Here is a 22,215-nt window from a genome sequence, read left to right as displayed (position 1 = left end):
GCTGTCTTGTACCATTCAAGATTCTCTTGGAAATCAAAATAAAAGTTTGCAATTGGGTTTAAATGTGCATACTAGTATTTGGAAACTAAATACAATCATGGTCTAGCTATGAAAATGAATTCACTTACCTCTTCGCATTCACCAAAATCTCACTTTTGTGCCAGTGCAAATCCCTCTTGCTTACAAGCATAGTGTGTTATTAATGAGTCAGGGTGAGACTTTATGCCTTAACCTTGCATAATCTCAGCACAGTGACTATGCATATATCAGTTATCCTGAGGGAGGGACGGTCACTTCCTTTCCCTGAGGTGAAGAATCATTTCTCTTAGTCTTCTGTGCATCTTCAGCAGGCTTTGCATCTATTGGTTCAAACTCAGTCGGAACTGAGCAGAAGATGCTACTGTAGGGTCCTACACCAAGTGGGGATCTGATGCACAGTGCCTAGAAGCAGAACAAAATTGTATCTGTAAACTGGCATACAGTAGCACAGGGTGAAAACCTACAATGTGTTCGCAGGACTAAACCATGGTAGTCCTATAAGCAGGCAAATAAATTTATTTTGTAATTCTGGGACTGTAATGTCAAAAAAATTACTGAAAAATCTCAGATTGACTGGTAGCCATATCTGGATTAGTCTGGTCTGCATAGTTCTGCACTATCCAGTACAAGGAACATATGGACATACTGGAGTGAGTCCAGCAAAGGGCTGCTAAGATGATTAAAGGAAATATCTGGGATGACAGCACAAAAAAAAATGGAGTCAGACTCTTCTCGGTGACTGGACAAGAGGAAATGTGCATAAAGTTAAATACAAACAATTCCATTGAGACACATGCAAAAACATTTATATTGTGAGGATGAGAGAGCACTGTAACAGGTTGCAAGGAGAAGGTGTGGAGTCTCTATGCTTGGCAGTGTTCAAAAGCTGACTAGATATGGTCCTGAACATTGTGCTCTGGCTGACCCTGCTTTGAACAGGGGAGTAGGACTAGCTGATCTCCAGAGGTCCCTTCCAACCTCAACTATTCTATGATTCAGGCATAGATATTAAATTAATCGCCCGTGTTGGACAGGATGCATCTTTTTCCTCCAGTGTGTTCTACCCAGAACCCTGATCCTTTAATTCACAGTGTAATTGTTTGCACTTTAAACTACTTAGTGAAAACAAAAAAATATGATATGAAGGGGTTTTGTCCTATTTTAAAGGCCTCGTAAGGTCAAGGGTTTGCTTGCTTTTTCTCTGTGTCCCAAGTCTAGGAAAAACTGTTCTGGTCTATGATGGTAAATAATGAAACAGTATTTTACCTTTCAGGAGCATAGTTTATGACCATTCTACTGCATCTTTTTAAGTTGTTAGAAAAACTTTTGAAATAAGGAAATATTGATTGAATTAGATTGGATAATACTATTTCAGCAACTTTCCAAAATCATATACTGCAAGATGGATACAATAAATTTAACTCTGATTTTGTTTCACTTCTAGAGTTCACTGAAAACACAGAAGCCTTGAAGACTAAAATGTCTGAACTTAGACTTTACTGTAACCTCCTTGTTCAGCAAGTGCATAAAACGAAGGAAGCCAGCATTTCTGGGGTATCAGAACCAGAGGTACAGCTATATTTTTGGTGTAGACCACATCTGTAAAGTCTTGAGCATTGCGAACTCTTCTGGTTAGCCAGTATAGTATTAACTCACAATTACTTAACATTGCACTGTCTTTTTGCAGAGAACCTGTGGGAAATAATGTACACACACAACAATTGTTGTTTAAATGGAGTAATACTGTATTGTTGCAAACAATTTTCCCTGTGTTAAGGTAGCAAGAAGTGAGACGAAATAAGAGATCTGTGATCTAGATCATAACATCTCTGTAGGTGACCATGTGTATATAGTGGATCAAAAAAGGCAAAAGATTTTTAATAAAAAGATAACTTGGAAGAAGTGCACATTTGTCTGCCCCCTAGTCATTAATATCCTGATCAGCAAAATACTTCTGTTGTGAGCCAAAGCCCTTAAAAGGTCAAGAAGCAATGCAGATCAAAAAAAAAAAGCAAAATTACTAGAAAGAACTGCCTGATTAACCTCACTGAAGTTGAAGTTTCAAACCTCACAAATCTTCCTGACCTCACCCTCATTTAAGAGTGGTGTCCTAGTGACAGTGGTCTGCCCCTTGCTTTGAGAGAGAAACATGTGAAGAGGCATGCAGATCGCTTGCTAGAGATGCTGGTGTGGAGCTCTGAGATGCCTCCCACTGGAGAGATGGCTCCTCAGGTGCTGGACAGGCAGGCAAAACACCTAAAGGTTAATCAACCATCCGTCTCTTTAAAGATACCTGATAAACTGTTTATGGTGAATTAACAGGCAGTGCATGATGTAGTGTATAAATGACTAAAAGGCATTGTTAGAACTTGCAGTTCATAGGTGTTGACAACAAGCAAGTAGTGTGATGTTTATCCATCTTATAGTTCCTGCTTCTGGGATAAACTTGCTTTCCCTGATCTTACTGCAGTTTAACTGAAATGATTTATTGCCAAAAGCATTTTAGCATCAATAACTCCACTTTATGGAGATGAATAATATTTTGGAAATGTGATACTTTATTCTGCCTGTTTTTCAATTGCAGTATTTTTTGTTCATGCGCAGTTTATATTGTATCTCTTTAATTTATTTAATTTTCATTTTTCTGGTCAGTGGTGTCTTCTGGAATGCCATTGTTGAGTACATTAAGCCTTAGTATTTAATAACACTTTTAGCACCGGAGGAAAGTGACTGAGAGGCATTGCTTTTAAAATGCAAGCACATTGAGCTGCTTGTAGTGAGAGGCTGATGAGAGTGGTAATGTTGTGAGGGGGCTTAGCCCCAGTAATATGTGATGCCAGTTCTCTGAGCAGCTGACACATTGCATTTTAATTCATGTAAAACAGAAATCTTGACTGCAGCAGCTGTTGGCTTTGTGACATCAGTTGTTCCAAGCAGATCTGTGGCGCGTCCATGTTTTCCAGTTGGTTTCTTCCCACAGAGCGGGGTTGATATGGGAGCTCTGTTAAAATCAACCTGTGACACTTTCCTGAAGACTCTTGAAGAATGTATGCAGATTGCAAATACTGCCTTCACTTCTGAGTTATTGCATCAGACCCCACCTGGATCCCCACATTTAGCAGTTCTCAGAACGAACAAGGTAATGGCCAATGTCCTTTTCTCTCAGTCTTAGCATGGATGGCACTCTTTTGTAAAGTAGCATTTAGAGAAGTAGGGAATGTGGTTTTACCCATTCTGTAGCTAGTAGTCCTCCACTGAACGTACTCTGCTCTTTCTTGTGATTTGGAAATGAAGCAGGACCATTTTTAATAAGCAATGACCAAACTCATGACTTTTAATGGTAGGTGAAAGTTATTCAGTATTAACTTTCAGGGCCTGTTCCAGCTGCAGGCAGCTGTGTTTCAAAATACCCTGGCTGTATAGCAAGTTAGTCCACTGTGAGAGTTCACAGCAATTACTATTCTTCTAAGCTACTGCAGCGTCAGATCTGTGGTAATGCACCAGAAGGAGCTGATGAGCTTATCTTTTTGATGACAAGGGCACTTTCTTGAATCCTGGATCCACAGCTGCATATGCAAAACCAAAGCATCTCTGGCAAACAGCAGATTAAGATGTGTATGTAGGAAGGCAGAGGTATCAGTGCTTCTGGGAAGTGAGATTACTTCCACAGACCTTCTGTCTGGCATCACGTTTCTTCTGTTTATTCATATTTTTTTTCTTAAGTAAAGAAAACGTTGCAAAGAAAACATACTGGCTTGTTTCTTTCCCATGTGCTGTATGGCACTTGCTAGATGTACTACTGTAGCTGTACTGTATACTGACTCCCGGTCAGAGGATTAGTGAACATATACTTAGCTTTTCAGCTTTTTTACTGACTTCAGCTTCGGTTTAATAAAACATGAAGTTAGAGAAGCATGATACAGTCATCTTGCTTTAAAGACTATTTCCCCTTCCCTTCTATCTTACAGATAAAGCACTCCGTCTTGTCCAGTCACACCTCAGCGGAAAGGTATAATAAAAGTATTTACTGTCAGTCTCTTTCTGATGTAATTGATAACGTCTGTTCTTTCCATACTTTTACTCCAGTATTACTAGTACTGGATGGAGGCAGAATTGTATTGCTCTGAGCTGTATGCTTGGAAGCAGATGCCACAAAAGGTTGCTGGCTCACCCAACTTCATGACTCTTCTTCATCAGCCTTTTCCCTTTTATTTTTATTTTATTATTATTTTTCTCAGCCGTTTACTTGGTGACTTACTGGTCAGTCACCAGCCCCACCTCTTTCCCACTTAAGTGCTCTTTCCTGCATCTTAGGTTCCACGCCATAAACTCAGTCATTGATGGAGAGCAGGCTGTGATTTGTAGAATAGGTGGCAAAGGTATATATTTTACAGTACTAATGAGGGGATACCTTTTTAGCCACAATACCTGCCTGTGACTTTTTTTTATCAATTGTGTATTTTTTATTATGTCTCTTTTTAATAAAGGTGATTGCAAATATATTCACAGTCTTCAAACTGAGGTTGAATCATTAATCCTACTTTCTGCAAAGAGCTCCTTTTGTCATTTTAGACAAGTTCTTTTGCTCAGTGCAGCCTGTGACAGCCTATAATTTCTGTCAACTATTTTTCTCTTATTGTTATTTGTGTATTTTCACAGGAAGAAGTTTAACAAGCAATGTTTCATACGCTAACCGTTATTCTTTCCCTTTCTTCAGGCAGATGGAATTGAACCCCTGTGAAAATGGCTCTGTAAAGGCAGAAATTAACCATCAAGAGCAAACCCTTATTAGGAGTCTGGAAAGTTTAAACCTGGAAACAAATGAAGGGAGCAGTGATGTTTCTGTTGAAGACCGCGTAGCAGAGGATTTGGCAGGTAAATATATGCACTGTCTTTTATCCAGAATTGTTACTCTTTACATGTAAATGGAGGGAAGTGTATGAGAAGTGCTCATACCTTGCTTCTCAGGAGAGAAAGTGTCAATGTATTTTAGTCTGATATCTGCCCATTGTCAAGTCTTCCCAGCCTAGCTCCTGCCCTTGTTAATAGCTAACTTGGGACTGAATGGGGAAGGAAACTAAAAATTCTTTTTTGGATGAGTGGAGGCTCCTTATAGATGCTGATTGACATGCGTAACAATGCAGCCTGGCAGGGCTTGGGCTCTGCTGGCGCTGTGGACAGACACATTATTCCCAGAGGCTCTCCTCTGGGAACGCCAGCGCTTCTCCTACTATGTAGGGCTGCACAGTCAGAAGGGAGGATGTGGAAGGTTTTTGTGCCTGTCTGTGAGGAGTTGACCTTGAAGTTAATTTTGATTGGTCTGATAAATTAACACTTTTTTCTTCTTACGTGGTTTCTCTTTGGGTACATGCATCTGAGTTGCAGAGTGTTGGTAGCAGGATGGTGTGGAGTAGGGTGTGCAGTGCCATCCACCTGGGATGGGCTGAGCCTGCCAGCCTGTGGCTCTATTTTGTTGCTCCCTGTGAGACCAAGACCTCTGCCCTGTTACGGCTACTCTTCTGTCCCTCTCACCTTTGTTAAGAGCAGTCAATCTGTAAAACCACTCAAGCATTTAAGTCCCATATGAAATTCCTGTTTGTCACTGAGAGTTTAAAATTTTAGTCCCTTTGCTCATGAATGTGGCACAGTCAGTGATGGGTGAGGCCATTCTTTTCTGCCTTGAAGAGAATGGCTGAAGTCTTACTGCTCTTACTGGCTGTGAGTACCAGGCTTATTCAGTGATTCCACGAGTAATAGGGAAAGCTGCAAGTTTTTATTCAGACTTCACTCGGAGGAAGAATGTTCCTTGCACTTTAATCCTTTCGACCAGAAGCTCAGTTTCACTTCAAGTCTATAAATCCTCACTGGCATTTGAAAGTATTCCTTTCCTGGAGAGACAGGTTCCCTAGGAGATCTTGGATGCTAGTTTGATAGTGTGGCAGCAAGATGTGCTGTAGCCAGGGCTTGTACACCGCAGAAGTATTTAAAGATATTCATACACATCAGGGCCAACATAGCAGCCTTTGATATCATAGCAGTATCCATCTAGGCAGCCAGTTTACTTACTTATCAGAAGGAGCAAATGGGTTACTAGTATTCTTTTGCTTTTGAAAATGCACTGTGACACTTATCAGCACTGGTGAAGTTACTGCTTTGTGAAAAGTAATCTTTCTTTCAGGGAGATGAATCTGCTCCCTGCAGCACCCAGTCACTTCTTCAATGCTCTTCTCTAATAAGGCTGTCCTTGCTGAGGATTGTATGGGCTCACCTGCATTACAGCCTGGTGCTTAGTCTGTCTGATTAAGAGAAATAAGGAGAGGACTGGTTGAAAGGTGACCTGGGCATCTGGCAGCAGAGGATCAGTGGAGAGAGTCATGAGTACTGGCAGGGAAAGCTTTTAAACTTGTGTGATCCATGTATCCTAGTGCTATCCTTCAAATGGAACATGTCTTGAGGAACAGGAATAACAATATGGGTGTGTGGCTGTCGTCTTTTTCTATTTTTGTTTTTCTTCTCTTTCCTACAAAGGCATTAAAGAAGATGGAGAGAACAAGCTGCAAGCTATAGAAAGCTTTGATGCCAACAAGTTGCTGCCGTCAGAAATGAGTTCTTTAAGTGGGTTGACTCTGTGTGAGGAAGATGGAAATGAAAATGATTCTCCTACCTTCTTCAGTGTCATGAGCAATAGGTAATACACGTTGCAGATGTAAATTGCAAGGATTATTGAATCTTTAAGCCCTTAATTGACTCATTTTTAAGTCAGTGATATCTTTAAAGCTGTATTTGCTGAGATTACTTTACAAGGCTGCATACAGCACAGTAATTGAAGAAGATATCCTTTGGACAATTGGTTGTACAGAGGAGATTGGGATGTTTTTTCCTTGGTTATAATTACAGGTCTTGCTTGCACACAGTCAAATGTGTATTTTCTGCAGTCATTTACTTTAACCTAGTGAAACAAAAGCCATGTTGGTAGTTCCATGTATATAACTTCTACCTCCATGCAAATGAAGGGGGCATGAAATGTAGTTTTGCCTCTAGAAGTTGCTCAAAAGGAGTTGTTAAGGTGAAAATCTTTTTTGCTTGTCCCGGATGCCAGGTTCAGTGATATTGAACTTCGGGAAGAGGAGGGCATACCAACAGAAGAGTTTCTGGAGTCATGTTATGCAATTGTGCCCGTTCTGGGTAAGCAGCTCTTTCTTTTCATGCTGAGGGTGCATCTAGCTCCTTTTGACTGCTGCCAGCTGTGAGAAATGGCAGAGCAGCTGATTTGGAGAATTCATTTCTTTGCTAAAGTAATATAGAAATAGTTCCTGTCAGCAGAAACAATTTGACTGGTACCAGATGATGTTCCTTACTCTTCTGCTTTGTAAAAGACCCACTCTTATCTGAATGGCACCAGTGTATAAGATGTCTGGAAATCTATGGCTGTATCTGGAACAGCAATTTCTTGCCCTCAGAAGAGCAGCGTGGAATGCCTTGCATGTCTAGTATTGCTGACAGCACACCATCAGCTCTACTAGCTATTTCTGCTCTTGAAATTTCCAAAGGCTTCTGTCTCCAGCTCATATGGCCCTCAGCTGGCTTGGCCCCTGCATCTAACAGTGGCTGTGAGGTCTCTGTAAGTGTGTACTCATTTGAAGACATCCGACTTGTAGGTTGGTGTGATTTAACACCTGCACCAACTAGAGTGGATTATTTTTACACCAAAGAAATACTTCAGTTTACATCATTCATTTAGTGTTCCCCTGCTGTTTAGAAAGATTGTTGAAAGAGTAAATGAAAATAATTGTTACCAAGACATGAGGATGAGAAAAAGGTACAAATTTAAAATGTAGCCTTCTTTTTCTTTCCAGATAAGCTGGGACCAACTGTTTTTGCTCCTGTTAAAATGGATTTTGTAGGTAACATCAAGGTAACAGCTTATTTCTAACACTGATTTTCTTTTTAAATAAAACATCTATTTTAGGTACTAAAGCTGTTATAGGAGTCTGTGCTGTAAGGCTATTTAATATTTGATAATGTTACCATCTGTCAGATGAGAATGCTGAAATGCGTCTAATTCTGTTCTTACAGTACATGCTGTGTTTAATAAATCCAGTTGTTGTGCACTAACTTATAAAATACTTGATTGACTGCCAAACAAAACATCTGTTACGTGTAATGAGTGTAACTTCAATTCTGAGCTGAAAGGCATGTAAGTTGTGATGTGAAGGTAGCAATATTCATTTTAGACTGTAAAACAAACTGGGGATGGGAAAAAAATAGGAACAAGATAGTGCATTAAGAAGGATTTTAACCACAGGTCGGGTCAGACCCTGCAGCTTTGATTCTTGTTCTGACAGTTCTTCCAGCTCCAAGTCTGAAAAGGTTTGAAGTGCTACTTGTGAGATAAGATGTTTTCAATAGCAAGACTTTTCATAGCTTGCTTTCGAGGAAAAAAAAAAAAGAAAAGCGAAACATACCTCCTGAATGTATGATAAGGAGCATTGCATACCTTCAGATTTGTTTGGTACAAAGCAAGGCAGATACTCACTTATCTTACTGGTGGTAGCTACTGGAAGACTGAAAAGGGCAAGAGAGAAGAATGCTATTTAGAACACCCAAACCCTTGAATATTAATTGTCAAGTGATGGGCAGCTACTCCTTTAATGTAGAAGAATGCTTGTCTACCTCTTGTATATTTTCTGTCTTATTTTTATGAGAAGTTGTGTATAACAAACTTGAGAATGGATTAAAAAGCTTAAGTGTGCCAATGACTTCTATGTGTAATTGAGAATTTGCAGCTTGGCAGTTGTCAGAAGGTAGTCCTGCTTGTGCTTGAAGTTTAGGGCAAATGGGACCACTCAGAGAACAGGCTGAGTTCACTCCTTTCCACTGGTGTGGAGGATGCCACATGAGTCTAAAGCATTTTGTCAGAAAGAAATGGTAGGTTCCATATAAATCTTTGACTGAGATGCTTTTTTTTTTTTTAATTGTATTTCCCGGATTAGCCAGCGAGCCACATGTGTCTGGGATGGTGCCTTGGGAAGGTTTGGCAGGGCAGCCATGCCATAAGGAATGTGTGGTGTGGTTGGGGTTCTGTAGTACCCTATTGCAGGGAAGACTCCTGGTAAATAGGTGGTATTTGTAGGACAGGCCACTGTTTGATTTTTAAAAGCCTAAAGCTTTGCCTCTTGTTTTTTCTTCAGAAAATAAACCAGAAATTTATAACCAACAAAGAAGAGTTTGATACCCTTCAGAAGATAGTGCTCCATGAAGTGAATGCAGGTGTAGCACAAGTTAGAAACTCTGCTACGGAGGCTCTCTTGTGGCTGAAAAGGTAAGGACCTTGTATCTACTTACACTATGAACTGTTAAGGTGCAGTGAGGGGCCTTTCACCAACACAGGCTTATGTACATGGAGCTAACTGTTTCCTTTCTGCAAGCTTCATCAATCCAAACTGGCTAGGTTCAAGATGAACGTATCGTCTGTAGTTGTATCGCTGCGGCTTTGCCAGAAGGCCTGAAAAAACAATTGTGGGCAAACGTTTTTTCCCCGTAAAAGTGAAGTTACAGTGCGTTACTGTTCGTGCTGGACCAGAACATCAGGCAGGTGATTCCAGGCTGCAGCAGAAATATCTTAGAAAAGTGTTTTGACTTGGGCTAGGAGAGAGGCTGAAGGAGGTGGCTGCATATATATATATATGTGTGTGTATATTTAATTCAGATTGAAAATGGCACTTTTATTCTGAGTTTTATTGCGCTTCTGAGTTGTATTGCGACTTTGGGGGCTTTTTTATACTTTGGGTGACTTTGTAATAAACACGATTTCTTTTTATTTTGTGGGTTCATTTTTGACAGAGGCCTAAAGTTCTTGAAAGGTTTTTTGACAGAAGTGAAGAACGGGGAAAAGAATATCCAAACAGCTCTGAGTAAGTGCCAGTTGCTTTATTCTTTGTTTGTGTCTGAATTTACATACTTGGCTATTTTTCTCCTCACTTAGAACCTGTATTTTCTTTTCTACATTGAGTAATGATGCAAGAGATCTCCAAGACATAACTTTTTTGAAAGTAGCAGATTTTGGAAACAGCTGTCTTTAGGCATGTTATTAGATAACTGGTCAATGTTGACTTAATAGCAGATAATGATTCCTTTAGTTAGCGTGCTTTTAGCAGGGGTCGCAATCGTAACTTAGGGAAAAAAGTGCTTCATCTCATTCCATTTTCTCTACTGGTTTGCAGCAAGAGCATTCCCAAATTTATAGTTGCTGTTGTATTATTTTTTAGTTCCTTGTGAGATTGGCCATCACTCTTTGCAATCCCCTCTTTGCCAGTATAGCTGACAATTTCCTATGTCATTAAGAAGGGAGTTGCTGACAAAAACCAAGGAATATTTTTCCAATACACAATTTCTGGTGTTTTCTGAGTCAGGCTAGTGCCAACAGCAAATACAAACCAAAAAACAAACCATGCTTAGACTTGATTTGGTTCTTTCCAAGTAAGACCCTCTCAATTATATGTATGCAGTCTAATGTTATGCTCTTGGAAGTGGGTCTGTAAATACAGTGCTATCAGACATAGATGCTAAACACTATGGAAAGCCAAAGCACTTACTTGACCTTCTGAGTTTGAAGGCTTCAGCACTGAATTCCTCTTGAATCGCTCTGTGTCCACAGCAGAGCCACACTGTTAGGTTTTTTCTCTTCTACCTTTCTAACTCTGAAAAGCTCTTCCATATCTTTATCACCCCTGTAGTTTTGGCTTGCTGTTAGAGTTTCTTAGTTAGGAGTTCTTGTGATATTTGAATCTCAAGTAAAGATGGAATATATGTTCTGTTTCCACAACCTTGAATGTCAAGCTAATGAAATTAAAATGAAAAATGGAATGTGGACCGGTTCTTAAGGTCTTCTGAGGAACAGATTTCTGAAGGGATTTGTCTTTATTTGGCATTTAAACCTTAGCAAACTTTTCAACTTCTGATCTTTTTAATGTCCCCTGTATTTGCTCATAAGGCAGATAATAGACTTATCAATCCTTTTTGCTACACAATACTCTCTCCTAATCTCATTGCTCTTATTACTGTATGATTTTCTCTCACTCCTGCTTTAAAGATGGAGAAGATGCATTCCCCAGTACAGCCAAAGTTATGGCTGCTTACGCTCTTCCAATAATAACTGTCTGCAGTCTTTTGCGCAAATGTCTTAAAGCAGCAAAAAGTAGAGGTTCCCTTTCTTCAAGGTGAATAGCTCAGGGAAAATATAATACAATGTCAGATACTTAAAAATTCCACTGAAGGGCAAGGATATGAGGTGACAGAATGACTGGGAAAGTGTGTCTCACAGGTGTTTGGCTTTGTATATAGAAAGTTTTGTACATGAAGATGGAGCTGTCTAGGAATGTAACAAAGGCCTTCACCAAAGGCTACCCTCAGGGACACTCACAAAATAGATCCTGAGGATTATTTTAATGAAGACCCAGTGCTTTCTGTTCCAATGGCCCTGAAAAATTGTCCCTCAGATGCAAAGAGAGGGTTCTTGGTTAATGCCTGAACTGAACACCTCAACTGAAGGTGACTAACCATCAGCAAGCAGGATTGTTTCATGCTGTGTATTATTTTCTCAGACTTGCACTAAACTGAGACTTGGATAATAGAAGAAATGTTAGTTGTGAAGCACAGCTAGTCAAATAAATATTTCATTTGCCTTCCTTTCTGTTAGAACATTTACTTGTGGATAAGTTGGAGGAGAGTTGACAGCAGGGCTGAGACCCGAGTGCAGAAATCCCAATCTGTCATCTCTTTTCAGTCATAAATTTGGTCTTGGAAACAGTGATTATTTGCATCCAGTGGCAAGGATATATGCTTAAATAGTAGTTTCTAAACTCTGAAGTTCTCTTTGTGATGCAAGCTTAAAACTGCTGTGCATTTATCTCTTGATTTTATTATTTATTTTTTTTTAAAGATAATGCTTATGGAAAGACATTACGGCAGCACCATGGTTGGGTTGTCCGTGGGGTCTTCGCAGTAAGTATCTTGGTTGCTGATGTAACTGGGGATCTTATTAATGTGATCTCACATTGTAAATAAACCATGTTGAAATTACAAGCATTAAAATTAATAGATTCCTTTGTCGTACCTTATTTTCAGGGTGAGGATTGTGGTTATCGCTGTACTCAGTATTGGGCTTTCAGGATGGAACCTACTTTCTGGAGCCAAAACAGATGGCCCAGTTTTGTATGAATATTTTTTTCATTATGTGTTTTTTTCAGAACAGCCTTGCAGGTCTCATAGTTGAAGAAATGAGGATTTGAGGTTGCTTTTCCAAGGATTGATCTGTCTTTGGGAGCATTCAAGAAGGGTTGGTGCAGAATATGTCAGGGAGTACAAGTAGAATATATAGGCTAGAGGAAATGGGGTTTTTTTTGTCCAGTCTGGCAGCTCCCCCTCGTGTCTGTCACTGGAAATTATCACTGAAATTATCAAAGGAATAAGGAAATCCAGGTGATCATGACAGACTTTGACAGGGAGAAACAGAAATGTTGGGGAGAGTTTTCTAAAGACCGTTTGCAGAATGGGACTTTGGTACTGAAGTGTGTGACATTGTGTTGGGAGCTCCCCTAAAAAAACTGTACTTTATTTGGGGTTTGTATTTAATTAATTTCTGATATATGCTGTTTATTTGTATGAAATTTGTGTTTGTATGAAATATGATATATAGACACTTCGTAAAAATCAGGCCTCTCTGGAGAGGTCTTAAAGTGGGGAACTACATAGAGATAAAAAAAAGTTAGCCTCTCTCTCAGTTAAAAATCTTAACATATATGCATACACATAATTACATTAAAGCTATGCAATCTAAGTGCAGAGGGATGTCTTAGAATTTTTTTATGGCTTTAGTTTGGTTTCTTTTCCTATTCCCCTTTGCAAATCTAAAAGCTTTGGTTCCTCTCCCAGTTAGCTTTAAGGGCAGCTCCAACATACGAAGACTTTGTGGCAGCCCTGTCCGTAGAGGAATGTGATCCTCAGGAAGAAAGATTTTACAAAGGAATGCAGAGGGACCTCAACATTTACTTACCAGCCATGGAAAAGCAGCTAAATATCTTGGACACTCTTTATGAAGTACATGGTTTGGAGTCAGATGAGGTGGTATGACTACAGCAAGACTGTGACTTTAAACTTCAGGGACTGTGTCTGTTAACAAAGATTTCTTTAATTTTGGGTATTTTTGAACATCATTTCTGTTCATTGTATCTTTTCAGGTGGGAAGAGTGTTGTGAGTGTTTTGGAGGAAGAGTATGTATGTTTTTAAATTTTTGTTAACATTTGTTTTGTGTTTAAATGCAGAGGTACTGTTTCTCGTTGGGGCGTGACTACGTCTGTGATGAATGTTTTTGACTGTTTCTCTCCTGCCTGTGCAATCCCTCTTCTCTTTACCTCCTGAAAGTAACAGAGCAGAATTTGGCCTTTGCTCATGTACCTTAGGAGAGAGCCACGTGTACAGCAGAGCAGTTGGGATGTCCAGATGGAGCCCAGGCAGGTGCTGCTGGCTCAGGCTCCTCCATGCCCACTCCCTGCAACCGTGTAGGATGACAGAGGTAGTGAAAGTTATTGTTACCTTAGCAGAACAGAAGGTCAGTTAAATGCCACCTTATAAGCTACACAGTGAGTTTCTCCCTTAGTTTGTGTTGAAGCTTTTTAATACAGCACATCTCTGAGTATTTCAGAGATCTTCACCACAAGCATATGTGGCTGGTGCTCTGATCTTCCCCAAGAACCAGCCTTTGAAACTGGGTGTTGTGTTCCCTTACCGGTATGTGCCACGTTCTCTCTGTCAGCTCCTGCCAGTGGGCCACAAGAAATATACTGGCACAGCCTGGCAGAGCCCAGCTAATTGCAACAGAGCTTTACACAAGCAATTGAAGAGTCATGTCCATCATCCTGGTTTATTAAGGTTCTGGTATTTTTTTCTATTTTAGGTTTAGTATTAGAAAACAAATCAAATTCACATAAAACCATAATATTTGCTTTTGAATTGAATACAGCTAGCAGTTTAAAACAGCAGATTTTATTAAAATCCTTCTTAGGCTGCCATTATGGGCAGAGACTTCATGGAAGTGAACATGAAATGAGTAAAGCATAGGGAAAGCTAGAATTTTTCATGGAGTCATTACAGATTGGGCTACTTACAAGCCTTAAAATCTGAAATGATGTAAAAGTGACTGAGAATTGAGAAAGTTTGTTTTGCTGATACAGATAAAAATTTGCTCCTTAACACAACTGCTATTAAAAATAATAAAGAAGTCCTTCTAAATTAATCGAGTGATATGATTAAGGACAAAATTCCCAGTTGTGAAGATGACTAGAAGGCTGTCTGGGATTTATTTTCTGCCCATTCACGGCACAGGTGAGTCACTCAGTGGTGACCTAGGGCTTTAGATGGCTTTGTACAGAGTTGAGTTTAACTCATGTGCAGGAGGAGAGATAATGTGCTAAGGAGATACTTAGAATTAGTAAATCTTTGTAAATACAGGAGAAGTTTCAGTGTCACCATGCTCACAGGAGAAGTACTGGCTTTTTGCTAAAGAAACATTGTCATTAAAATGAATGTACTGCAGGCTTGCTGCCCTGTGTCACTCTGTGACGGGAGCCTCTCTGCACGCTGAATACTTGATCCTTTCTAAACAGCATAGCATTGTGAGCTTTAAGAAAAGCATATGATGCTTGAAGAAAAGACCAAACATCACACTTGGTGTATAAAGCAAGTTACCAGAACTGTAATTAGGCATTTAAATGGTGTGATGTTCTTGTTCCTGTTGTCTTCTCTGAGTTGTGCCTATCTGTAGTTCCTACACACATCAAGAGAAAGCAGAAGCATGTGGGAGTTGTAGGTTTTTTGGGTTTTTTTAATTGAAGTAGTATATACTTACATTTGAGTACAAAGGCAAAACTTTGACCAAAGCTTCATTCAATTATTTCACTATTCACAGTGCTAAAAATGAATTAGAAAGCCTTTGAGATTTGGCTGTCTGCTTCTTCTAAGGCTGAATACAAATAAACTACCCCTACAGCAGAACAACCAGCTCTCCACTCTGTGTGGTTTCCTCAGGATTTTAAGCTACTATTACATTGCTGTAATAGTTTCTAGTTGAATGCTCTGGGAAGGTAGTGGAGACCACATTTCCACAAAATATCAGCTGGAGTGTGGGAGGAGGAAAAGGTCCCTCTTCTCTAGCAATTAACTGTGAGATCATCATGAAAACTGTCTTCCCTTTTTGCTTTAAGCTTTTCCAGTAGCAGGAAAGCGTAATCGGCCCTTAGTCTTGGAGGTATTTTGGGATTTTCTGTTTTGTTGGTTTTGTTTTGTAATTAGCGGGAGAACCACTGGTTTGTTAGTAGTGCATCAGACCCAACATTTGATGCAAAAAGTAGAGAGCCTTTATTTTATAATTTGAGAACTTCACAGCTTCATTGGCCATTGGCTTCAGCAGTTACTAACTTCTCCCATTCTTGTTTCTTCTAACAAATGGAGAGTGGTCCATATTGCACATCCTCTAATCAGTGTAGCATTCTGCCTCAGAGCAGGCTTTCTTCTCTTGCTCTTGTCTGTAAAATTGCTCTTCAAGAATGTTCTTAGGAGATAATGGCTTCAGGAGACCTCAGCATGCTTGCTGCTGAAGAGGAGGCATGTAGAGAAGGAATTGAGCAAGATCTCCTTTGCCTTCAAAACTTGTACTGCTCTTGCAGGGTGTTGAACTCTCATAAGATTTACAAGTGCTACCTTTCCAGTCAGATCACCACTGAGGAAGAAACCCATCCAGCACATTGCAGAGCTGAACTCCAAGTTATACCTCTAAGGATGCTATAGACCAGATTACCAGGCAGAAGTAAATACACTGCTAAACAATTAATTTCTTGCTTTTCTTCTGGTGTTGATTTGGCAAACAGAGGATTGCTTTTGATTTTAGTTATTGTCAGGAACGAGGAACTAACTTTTGGCCTTCAAATTTAGATTTGGAGAGGAGATGGGTGGGTTTTATTTGATTTGTTGATTGGTTGGTGTTGTTTTGTTTTGGTTTTTTTTTTTTTAAATGGCTGACAGTTATGACCAAGTGACCTGCAAACTGATAAAAAGTCCACGTGACTCAAATAATAGCACCCTTTCTCTGTATACCTTACATGAGCTGCTTTGATTTCTTAAACTGCACTAGTCTAAAGTTTTGCATCTCTTTCCTGTAGAAATGCTTTCGGCTGTATCCTTCGATGTCAAACAGTTGCATCTTCTCAGGGATTTTACTTAGCCATGGCAAAATAAGAGTAATCGCAGCCTTGCCCCGGGGGACCAAGGCTGCTTTTTGTGAAATTAGTATACCTGAGTGTAGAACTCTGATACAGTGTGTGACACTGACTGTGTCTATCCCCTGCACATCAGCAAGAGACATGGTAAATCCCAAAGCAATCTGATAGAAGTGCTGTCTAGTACTGAGTAGTGGCTGTTGGCATATACGAATAGACGTCACACACCCACGTTGTGATATAGTGCCACTGGCATTAGAGCAGAGCTCTTGAATACTTTCAGTTGAGTTCTGCTTAGCAATGGGAGGCTTTTATTTATTGTATTTATTTTGTTGTTGTTTTTTTTAAACAATGTTCTGGAGCCCCCCTTGCTATTTTAAGACACTGTACTCAGTTGCATATTGAAGTTTTGTGACGTTACAGTTGCAGCATATGGACTGGATACTGAAGTGCTTTTAGTGTAAACTTAAGGAGTCATTGAAACATCCCATCTTGACGCTGTTGTAATGTGTGTCTCCCTTCAACAAATGCACTTAAAGTTAAGGATCATATACCTTCACTTACAAGCTTTTTGTAAAACACCAGTAGGATTTAAGTTACAGCTGTTTGCTTTAAAAATGTTTCAGAGTTTGAAAAGTGTTACTTGGTTGGCTGGACGTATAAAAAGTGTGCCCAAAGTTTGCTCCAGTTGTTTGCAGTTTGCTTTGGCAAATGGACATGGAGCAGTATAGAAAACAGTGTTACACGTGTCCATATGCTGGACCTTTAACCCTTTCTTTTCATTATCAATTCAGCTTTTGTGGAAAACTTTAGGGAACTCTAAAATGCCAGAAAAAATTCTTTACAGAAAGGGTCATTGGGCACTGGAACAGGCTGCCCAGGGAGGTGGTTGAGTCACCATCCCTGGAGGTGTCTAAGGCACGGGTGGATGAGGTGCTGAGGGATATGGTTTAGTGTTTGATGGGAACGGTTGGACTCGATGATCCGGTGGGTCTCTTCCAACCTGGTTATTCTGTGATTCTGTGAAAAGATCATTAGTACATTCCTATGTGGCTAGCTTTCCCTCTTCCTTCACCTGGTCACTACTTCTTCCTTTCCTTCCATTCCTCAGCGTCTTTGCTGCCGGAGCTGTTGCAGTCAAGTTGAAGCATACCTTATCAGAGCACAAAGCAGGAAGGTTTGTAAGTGATAAAAACATAAATTTAGAAGATGTCATGTGACTTGTTTGGCAGGCAATCAAACATTCAGTTGTATGTAGAATCTGCTGCCTTTTTCTGAAGTTTTAACATAGTTTGGCATATTTTTGCCAGGAAGACCACACTGTTTTGAACTTCTGATTTCACTAATGAAATTTAAGTCAGGACACTTCAAAATTGGCAGTTCTACCTCTTTTGAGTGAAAGCACAGGGATTTTTTTTTTTATTTGACTTATATCTATTCTCTTGCCTGCATAGTACTGATCTAAAAAAAAAAATATGAAAAATAAATTAAAAAAATAAAGAAGGGGCAGGAATAACTGACTTCACGCCTCTCTGCTACCCTCTGTACCCCCTTGGTGAACAAACCCTGCAAACTACTGCATGCTCCAAGCAATATAAAATTACCCTTGTGCAGAAGGGGTATTGTAGAGCACTTACGGGTTCTGAGTAAGTTCAGGCAGTAGCTGATCCTGCTCACAGCTCACACAAGGGCTTAAGCACTTACTTTGAAGTTAGAACATAGGCATATGTATGATTCACTTAAATACACGCTCACCTTTCCACTGGCATGTGCATCTTCAAAATGTGGTCTTTGACTATCATTTTTAGTATCTCTTTCTTGGTGTATTATTTCTCCCCTAGTTCCAGAAGTGCTAAAGATTATCGGTTTGTTTGGGTTTTTAATATATGAAATTTCCTTATTTTTAATATCCCAGTTTTTGCTTAGTGCTGTTTATGTGTTTTGCATTGCAGCTTTCAAGGGGTCTGAAATTTATTTTTAATTCCTTTATTTAAAGCCATCTCGAAAGTTTGAGATTTATGTCTACTTGAAACTAAACATTACAAACAAATTGCATTCCAGAATATGGTGACTAAACTGAAAACCAAAGTAGCTTCCTTTTTGTGTTTTCCTTTCATATTTTCTTTCTTAAGCCAGTTTTGGGCATGCATTTTATCAATGTCAGTCTGAGTTTACTGCAAGCCTTACTTATATTTTAGCATACATTACATACATACTGAAATACATGTAACGTGAAGAGAAGGTATATTGCCTCACATTTTAAATTTACTTAATTCCAAGGGCTTGTTCATGCCCCCTAAATCACCTCTTCTAGGATAAGCATTGCATAGATTGTGCTGTCGTAAGCAGTTCAGTCTCAAAATACTTTGAAGTTTCCAGTCTGTGTCATGTCTCAAATGCAGCACCTGTCTCTTTTTTTTTTTGGTTTTTTTTCCTTTTGGAGCATTGTTAAGACCTTTGTCAGACTTTTATATTATTTCATTATAATAAACTTATTTTAAATAAGCATGTTTTAAAATCTCACTTTCTCCTTGCATGGATTTTGTTTCTTTTGTTACGATAGAGGGCCTAAAGTGCTCTTCAGGACTGCATCTGTTCTGGGTACTGTGTGAACAGTCAAAAACAGTTATGTTTCTGGTTCATAGAAACTACCTGTATGTATCTTTGTACGAAGAATGTTAACACACATGGAGCCTGTTTTGATGACAAGAATAAAAGCTGTGTCTGCTATATGGTTGTGGGTCGTTGACCACTCTAAATATATGAAGGCTGTAGTTAGAAAAGCCAGCCTGGCAGGGTGAGAGGAATTCGTATTTTAAAACTGTATATATTATATGTCCTTTTGTTTGGACTGGAATCTCTTGAAATGTGTGTGGTCATGTTACCATGCAGGTGAAGATGAGTGTTCCTTCCGTAATGTGCATGTAACATCTCCCTTTTTTCTCCCTTCCTTTCTCTCTCTGTATAAACACAGCGCGGACCTGAGCAAATCTCTGATACCCATTTGTATCTCCATAGCAAGGACAAATCCCTCTGTTAGATCTCCACCTGGATGTTGCCATTTGTGAAGTAGTGGAGATGTTTTCTCAGCTAGGGAAGAGCTGGTGAGACTGAGCCATTGCCCAAGCCCAAGCAGCCCTGTGGCAGGGAGGAGAATGCGTAGATCCTGTTGCAGCAACAGCAGCGCTGCTCAGCAGTGGGAAACGGGAGATTCTGAACCCTTCTTTAGCTAACTGCAGCCGTCCCCAGAGCTTCAGGAAGGGCTGGCAGGAGCTGCAAACTCTGCATCCCTCTATCTCACCTGCTTGGGCTGAGCTGGTGGTTAGTGAAGGAGGAGGAGTTCTGAAGGCCTCCAGCACAGAGATCCCATCCCTTTTTCACCGCCCCAGGGTTTTCTTCATCATTTCCCCTCGCCAAGGGAATGAGCAGGTTATTTCAGTGATGAGACCCTGGCAGTTGCAACTTTGTGTGATGCAGCTAAATAAGAACAGTTGTGTTTCTAATGTTTTTAGAGAGACACTGTCTTGGCCTTATTGCATGGCAGCGTGGAAATAACTTGGCGTGTGGGTGAGCTTAGGTGCCACTTGTGCTGTCATTGGCTCTCCTAAAGTGTCGGCTGTGCCACCGCAGCAGAGAACTGAGCCCAGTTCACTCCCCTGGAAGAGCTGCCAGGTAAAGCTGTGCTGTTACAGCTGGATGGGGCTGCTGCTGGGGCAGAGCCCTGTCCTACCCTGGGTGAGCATTTTCTGCTGCTGTTATCTGTTCTGCCTTTTAGAGTTGCCTCCTTAACATTTTCTGCTTTCCTAAATAGCCAAACTAGCAGTGCTGCACAGATGGATGTCAATAAAACCCCATGCACAAACAGGCATCTCCCAGGCAAGTGCCTCCTCACCCCAGCTTCCACTGGTGAAGAAAAGCAAATCTGTTGCCTTTATGGGATCCTGGATGAACTGCGGGAAGAGCTCCAGCTAAACCTTTGACAGACTTTGTAAGGCTTGCTAGGAAGGCTCATGGGCTGTGACAGTGGCTGCTAAGTTCCTATCCCCACCCCTGTCCCTGGAGAAATCTAGACCTGTAGCTCAAAATGAAAAAATAAGTGTGCTGGATGTGTAGGCTTTATAGGGACACGGGTGCTGCTGTTAGAATGGAAAACTCAAAGGCGGAATGTTACAGATTCAAAAATGGCCAAATTATCCGTAAATATTTATCTTGGGGTTCTCCTATATGGAAAAAGACTGTTTTCTGGAGTTGAGCAGGAAAGGCAATGAAAACTCACAGCACCAAAGCTTTGACTAATGCAACCAGGCAGAGCAAAACCTTTACTGGGGTGCTTGGTTTTAGTCCAGCTGGAAACCCTGCTACACTGGGGACAGTGTGGGGCTGGCATGAGGTTTTGCTGCCCTATGGGAAATACAAAGCTATGGAAATGCAGAATATATGGCCATAACTCGATGCTACAGGCTGGAGGGACTATGAATACCAGCTTACTGTGCTTCCACAAAGCTGTTCCATGAATCACAGCCACAAGTGAAAAACTTTCTTTATCTTTTAGGGACACAGAATTAGTGTGAAGTGCAAGTATTAGGACTGAGGAAAGAAAGTAGAAGAGATGTTGCAGTGTGCCACACAATTCCAGATATCGGTGCAAGCAACTTACATGTCTGTCTGTCGGGAAGACTTAGGCCAAGATGTTACCATCTATTTTTTGGTAATATAATGATATCTTGACTCAACTATATTCATTAACAGATATTTATTGCTTCCCTTCTGTCTAATACAGATTTTAGATTTGTGTCTATTGTATTATAATTAGAAAAATAAATTAACCTCAGAAAGCCTCCAGCTTCCCTGCTCTGCCCTGTGAGGGAACGATTGCTGGAGAAGCTGCAGTTGATGGCAGTGCAGCCTCAACCCTTGACTTTGGGGGTTTGGGGAAAAAGGCTTTTCTGAGTTTTGTTGTGTTCTTGTATTCCCCTAACCTTCGTCTTGCAAAATGTGTTTAAATATCTCCAGGATCTTTTGCTGTTACCCAACGCTTAAGCAAGGCATCACCCTTAGTGCAGGAGCTTTGCCTGCAACTGGAGGAGCTGAAATTGGTGATACTCGTGTCCTTCCAGAGCTGTCAATCAAGAGGTCACTGAGATACTGCTTCCCTGTCAGGGCCTCCAGTGGGTACTGGTGCCAACCAGCATGTACCTCACTTTGCATGTGCCTCACTGCTTTTGGCAAGATGCACTGCCGTGTGGCCTGTGTAAAGTCCAGCAGCAACGCCAAAGAGACAACAGGTCACTGTTTTCTCAAAATCAAACATCTGAGACTTCAAAATGCGTTTTACATCTATTTATCTTTATACCCGGGCTCTGGCTCCAGTTATGGCTTTCCGCCAAAATAATTTTAAATCAATTTAGCATCTGTTTGCAGTGTTGGTATCGTCAGCTCATCTGTAGTCTTCAGAGACCAGACGTGCCTCACATAGTTTCCTATAGGTCATAGTTTTCCACTTGCTTTCTTGCTTAGCAGCTGGTACCCAACCTCCTTCCTGCAGGCAAGAGGAAGCTTTGTGCTGTGCAGCCACTGCTCGCCTGCCCAGCTTTCTCCTCAACGTGACATTTGAGCCATGGTCTCAGGTATTCAGCATTTGCTGAGCCAGATGCTTCATGTCCTATGCATTGATTGGCAATCAGCTTTCCCAAATACAGCACAACAAGGAGTTTTGTTCCACTGACAGGATGCACCTGCATGTGTCTCTGCAAAACCTGCTCTGCCTCAAGCACTGTGGCAGCTGGGAGAGCTTTCTTGCCAAAAAGGTGGTGGGAGCAAGAGGCATGTTGTCCTGCACAGAGCTTCATTCTGCTGCCCCTGGCCCTCGTGTTGAGGCACCACCAGCTCTGCCTTACCATTTGC

General features: G+C 40.6%; 1 protein-coding gene across 1 annotated transcript in view; it reads left to right on the top strand.

The window, feature by feature from the left end:
• Positions 1-16,655, top strand: part of PLEKHA8 (pleckstrin homology domain containing A8) — a 28,405-nt gene extending 11,750 nt beyond the window's left edge. The window contains exons 4-14 of the mRNA XM_069860206.1: positions 1,484-1,608; positions 3,020-3,178; positions 4,008-4,048; positions 4,757-4,914; positions 6,568-6,727; positions 7,139-7,224; positions 7,896-7,954; positions 9,231-9,361; positions 9,883-9,953; positions 11,981-12,042; positions 12,973-16,655. Of these exons, the coding sequence (XP_069716307.1) occupies positions 1,484-1,608; positions 3,020-3,178; positions 4,008-4,048; positions 4,757-4,914; positions 6,568-6,727; positions 7,139-7,224; positions 7,896-7,954; positions 9,231-9,361; positions 9,883-9,953; positions 11,981-12,042; positions 12,973-13,170 (1,250 nt within the window). The 3' untranslated portion in view covers positions 13,171-16,655. The remainder of the gene's footprint in view (positions 1-1,483; positions 1,609-3,019; positions 3,179-4,007; positions 4,049-4,756; positions 4,915-6,567; positions 6,728-7,138; positions 7,225-7,895; positions 7,955-9,230; positions 9,362-9,882; positions 9,954-11,980; positions 12,043-12,972) is intronic.
• Positions 16,656-22,215: the final 5,560 nt, after the last annotated feature.

Source organism: Phaenicophaeus curvirostris, chromosome 6 (genome assembly GCF_032191515.1).
Source record: "Phaenicophaeus curvirostris isolate KB17595 chromosome 6, BPBGC_Pcur_1.0, whole genome shotgun sequence".
NCBI lineage: Eukaryota > Metazoa > Chordata > Aves > Cuculiformes > Cuculidae > Phaenicophaeus > Phaenicophaeus curvirostris.
This window is presented reverse-complemented; position numbering and strand designations above follow the sequence as displayed.